At 25.0% G+C, this 5,184-nt stretch overlaps 2 protein-coding genes across 2 annotated transcripts; both read right to left on the minus strand.

Moving 5' to 3' along the window:
* Positions 1-609: 609 nt before the first annotated feature.
* On the minus strand, positions 610-1,902 carry LOC107882642. Its single transcript, XM_029489415.1, has 2 exons — positions 810-1,902; positions 610-736 (listed from the first exon to the last, which is right to left on the minus strand). Exons 1-2 carry the CDS (start codon positions 1,900-1,902, stop codon positions 639-641), a joined length of 1,191 nt encoding a protein of 396 aa, XP_029345275.1. The 3' UTR covers positions 610-638.
* Positions 1,903-2,446: 544 nt separating this feature from the next.
* On the minus strand, positions 2,447-4,473 carry LOC107882643. Its single transcript, XM_029489416.1, has 4 exons — positions 4,089-4,473; positions 3,840-3,993; positions 3,440-3,591; positions 2,447-3,144 (listed from the first exon to the last, which is right to left on the minus strand). Exons 1-4 carry the CDS (start codon positions 4,286-4,288, stop codon positions 2,916-2,918), a joined length of 735 nt encoding a protein of 244 aa, XP_029345276.1. The 5' UTR covers positions 4,289-4,473; the 3' UTR covers positions 2,447-2,915.
* Between the last annotated feature and the right edge of the window lie 711 nt (positions 4,474-5,184).

Raw genomic sequence — 5,184 nt, forward strand, 5'->3', positions numbered from 1 at the left:
TCAACCATCGCATGATTACCTTAAAAGACTAACATATAATATCAACCTAAATATTCCTCATAATAAGACTAATTTTGGTAATCAAAGCACTATTATTAAAGGTGTATTACTATTACGACTTTACGAGTATATAATATAAATGTTTTTTTCTTTTATAAATTTTAATCTATATAAAAAATCATGTAATTAGTGTTCTTTCTTAGATTTATTGTTTTTGTTTTTTTTTTTTTTGGAATAATTAATTTGTAACCCAAATTTTTTTTTTTCTGTTTATATTTTGCACTTTTGTTATACCTAAATAGAACTCAACTCATCCGCATTCAAGCTTATTTGCTTATAGGATGAGTTGCAATTTTGTAACCTTTATTGTCTAGTTAACCCTTTAAAATGAATAAAATGAAATAAAATAAATGCATATTTCTGAACTTTTAAAGACATATTTCAATGCATATTTTTTCAGCTTTTAGTACATAAATGCACACTTATTTAGGCATTTTTTAGAGCATGAACTCACAAGCACTGTTTATGATTGATGAGGTGATCAAGATTAGGTAAATAAAGTATGTAATATAATACCTAACTTTTTTTTTAAGTCAGTCGGTTGGCAAATAATAATAATAATAAATATTTATAATAGTTTAATGAGATTTTGCATTTGGTACACAATCAGATACATTTTTAAATAAATTTCTTGGTTTCTTTTTTTGGTGACTGTGGTCTGTTGAAGCAGGTCTACCTATAATATTATAATTTATTAAAATTATTAAATCATTTAACAATAAGTATCTTGTAGTTAATTAAAAATATACCTGAAGGTAAGCGTTTACTTCCTCTTGTCATACCAGGTTTCCTCTGTGAAATGGTTGTTGGTTGAACTCTTATAGCTGCACCATCTCTTTGTCTCAGTAAAGTTGATTTAGACCCTGCAGTGGCCAGAAAAGTATTAAACTGTCCTTCAGATTTAATTTTTTCTAATCTGCTTTTAAATTTTAATAAGCTATCATAAGATGAACCCCCAAACTTTGTAACATTATTAATCATTATACTATGTATATCTTTTAAAATTAAAAATGATTTTTTTTTATCCATGTCCTCTTTGAAGGTATCCACTATTTGCTTATCAATTTTCATATTATTTTCAATACTAACTTCTTTATTACATTCAACTATTTGATTAGGTTCATAGTATTGAATATGTTTATTTGTTTCATCATGTTGATGCAGAGTTTCTGTTGGTATTAAACTTTCATAAAACGTCGGTGGCGGAGCTCTATCACCTAATGCAAGTTTAGATATTAAATATTTATCTTCAACTGTTATTGGAGGAAAATTAATTCCAGTTGTTTTAAAATATTTATAAATTATGCATTGGTGCTTACAAAATTGTCCATGAATACCTGCTTCACATGAACAAACACCAATATTTGGTTCAACACAATACATCATTTTTTTATTTTTTTCACTTGGGACATAAAATTCTTCATTGTCTACAGTAATATCTTCTTTGGTGATATAATCAGTTTGTTTAATTAATTTTTTAAAAAACAGCCGAGCAGTAGAATTTCTTTCATTTGAAAATTCTGAAAATTTTTTTTTATAGTATTCCTCCAATTTTGTACAACAAAAGTCAATCAATGAAATTACATTGTATGCTTTCACACGACCAAATACGTTTTCCTTAAAAATTCTCACTGATACTTCGCTAAAATTGTTGGTTTGATGGCCTCTATTAGTATGATCCCTCCAAGCTAAACACCAGTTTTCTTTGTATTTCCAATGATGCACAGTGATATATTTTTGCCACATAGGATAGTTACTTCTAATATTCATAGTTTCGACATATTTTTCTTGTGCCTCTTCATAAGTTTGTGCATATAGCATTTTTCTAAAAGCATGCATCATAGAAGTGCGATCTTCTTTTTTAATATTATTTTTACTGTCCCAAAGCCATCTCCAAACTGATTGTAGTACATGAAAAATGCAAAGTAGCGATCTTGACTGTGGCCACACAATTTTCAGTGCATTGATTTCGGCATCTGAGTTATCTGTCAAAAATAAAGATGGGTACCCTTGACCACAAAATGCATTTTTTACATTTTGCTTTATTAAATTAAATCAACTTGAATAAGATGCTTCGCTCTGGCCTTTGGATATAATTACACCTAAAGGAGCTGCACCAGCAGCGCATGGAGTTAGTAAAAATGTAATGCAATGGTTTTCAGGATCACAAGAACTAGTTGAGTCCACAAATACAATGTCTTTGGATAATGGTAAATCATGTGCTTGTTTCATAATTGGAGTTAATATAAGAATAACAAATGGTTCCTCTTGGAAGTATAATGAAATCCCATTAGTTAAATAAGTTTCTTTTTTTTCTACTAGTTTCTAAAAAAAAAACATAATAAATACAATTTTGAATAAAAAGCTATAATTTAATGCAATATAAAATTTGAATTAATTACTAGCATCAAAACATAAAAAAAATAATTTATATCATAAATTATACCCAATATCTATTCTAAAATAAAACCTTACACTTATTAAACACCCAGCATCTGAAATTGTATGCTAATATGCTAATAGTATTCTCACTAAATACTAAATGTCTAAATGAAAATTAAATGTTGAACATTTTTAACTTTTAATATAGAACTGTAAAGTATACAAAATACTAAATTCAGTAACTAAAAATATATGCACAATTTAAGTGAAAACTGCATATAAGAAGTATAAGCTCTAATAAACACTAATATTACTTTAAAAGTTGAAAAAAAGAAAATATGAAATGAAAATATGTGTAATATGGGTACTTGTGAAGATATAAGAGTTAATAATTTACTATTCTGATGTAGCATGATACATTTTAAAATCAAAAAATCAAATAGTTTGTTTTATAAATGGTTGTATCTTGTATATTAAAACACATCAATGATAATAATATATATATAGAATAAATTCTTAATGTAAATAATTAAACATAAATATTTTATTACCATAATTACTCCTTGACCAGTACGGGGTCCTAGGTTAAGTACTCTCCACTGATCATGCCAATTTTGTACGCATCGATATGTTGGATTGATTCTACCATTCGCAAAATCTTCAATAGGTGTATTTGACATTGTTAAAATACTCTCATGATATCTATAAATAATAAAATAATACAAATATTTTTTGTGTATACCGAGGTTGATAAAATACATTTAAACAAAAATATAAATAATAACTTTCACTAAAAATACTAACTGAATCAGTGGTCAGTTTTAATTGTTGTTAACATTAGAAATGGAAAAATTATATATTTAAATTTTGCCCAAATAATTACATTATAAATATTATACAATCAAATGATGTTTTATTAACATCAAATAACACTATTATGAAAAATTAACATAAATTGTACTTTTAAACTGTCATATTACTATTATTATATATTTACCGTAATGCATCTGATATTGTCATCCCATCATAAAAATACTCTTCAAAAGTTTTTCTTAAATGTATATCTGGATTCAAATAACGTAGCGCTTCAGCAGTATTAATATTATGATTATGAGTATTTGAGATAGTAATCATACCTAAGTAGTTATTCTATAAACATAAAATATTAAATGTAGTTATTAGTAGTTATTTAAAATTTTAATTTTTCAGTAAATTATTTAAATTTATTAACTAAAATATGATTATTAATATTAATATTATTATAATTATAATTTAATGATATACCTACCGATTTGTACAAATTATATTAATTTTCTTGTTAAATTAAGAATTACACAATATTTTCAAACCTACAATTTAAATGTAATTATTAACATTTTAGTTAATGTTTTACTCACCTTTACAAATGGATCACTTTTTCTAGTAGATACAGTGTCTACTTTCACAACAATTTTAATAGATGCTTTACAATCAGTATTCTTTGATTGACCTTTTTTGTTTAATGTTCTGTCCACTTTATGGTGAGAACTATGGTGACAAATATAATTTTTTCTGTAAATTAGTATCATAAAATATTTAAATTACATTTCTGATTCATAAATATAATAATTTGTTTACACAATAATATTTACTAGGTAGCTACTTACTTGCATTGAATATATTTTCCATTAGGAACTGTTGTTCGTACATTCCACCTAGTATTAGTCTTTGTAGAAAATTCTGCTACCCACTTTCCTATATCGTGCATATCATTTAAATTCGACCGAACAATAGTTATTGAGCAATTTTTTACAATAATATTTTTAAAAGAGGAAGGCAAATCATCACAATTTATAGAAAGATTCATTTTTAAATTAATTTATGGAATACTCAATTAGTCAATTACACAACGTATTGTACAAAAACTATGAAGAAAATACACCATGTCACTAATTACCACCCTAATCATGTAATTTGTTATCACATATTAGATATTTACAACATAACCTAGGGGTTTCTACAAAATTCCATAAACTGAGTTACTAAAAATAGATAGTTTATTATTTAATAAATATATGATTTATAAATTATGAATAATAATAATATTAACTATACAATTAACTATGTACAAATTATACATAAAAAATAAAAATAATAAAAGTTTTTGATTGAAACAGCATCAATTTTACAAGGTTAAATAGACAATAAAGGTTACAAAATTGCAACTCATCCTATAAGCAAATAAGCTTGAATGCGGATGAGTTGAGTTCTATTAAGGTATAACAAAAGTGCAAAATATAAACAGAAAAAAAAAAAATTTGGTTACAAATTAATTATTCCAAAAAAAAAAAAAAACAAAAACAATAAATCTAAGAAAGAACACTAATTACATGATTTTTTATATAGATTAAAATTTATAAAAGAAAAAACATTTATATTATATACTCGTAAAGTCGTAATAGTAATACACCTTTAATAATAGTGCTTTGATTACCAAAATTAGTCTTATTATGAGGAATATTTAGGTTGATATTATTTTTTAGTCTTTTAAGGTAATCATGCGATGGTTGATAATCCTTAATTAAGTTTTTAACTTTATACATATATAATAAAGTTTGACGTTCATATGATATCCTAAAGGGTTGAACATTAAGAATTGTATATATTAAATTTAAAGAAAAACGTCTTGATTTATTTAAAATAACTTTTATTAAACATTTAATAGTTGTACATCAATATGACTGGAGTATGTACATCCCCAGA

This window comes from Acyrthosiphon pisum, chromosome A2, assembly GCF_005508785.2.
Source record: "Acyrthosiphon pisum isolate AL4f chromosome A2, pea_aphid_22Mar2018_4r6ur, whole genome shotgun sequence".
In the NCBI taxonomy this organism is placed as follows: Eukaryota; Metazoa; Arthropoda; class Insecta; order Hemiptera; family Aphididae; genus Acyrthosiphon; species Acyrthosiphon pisum.

Bases quoted from the DNA above. Each gene is read 5' to 3' on its own strand.
- LOC107882643 (XM_029489416.1), bottom strand. From the start codon at position 4,288: ATGAATCTTTCTATAAATTGTGATGATTTGCCTTCCTCTTTTAAAAAT. The intron at 3,994-4,088 runs GTAAGTAGCTAC...ACTAATTTACAG, and splicing joins GGAAAATATATTCAATGCAA to AAAAAATTATATTTGTCACC. The intron at 3,145-3,439 runs GTAAATATATAA...TATTATTTATAG, and splicing joins ACAATATCAGATGCATTACG to ATATCATGAGAGTATTTTAA.
- LOC107882642 (XM_029489415.1), bottom strand. From the start codon at position 1,902: ATGATGCATGCTTTTAGAAAAATGCTATATGCACAAACTTATGAAGAG. The intron at 737-809 runs GTATATTTTTAA...ATAATATTATAG, and splicing joins AAGTAAACGCTTACCTTCAG to GTAGACCTGCTTCAACAGAC.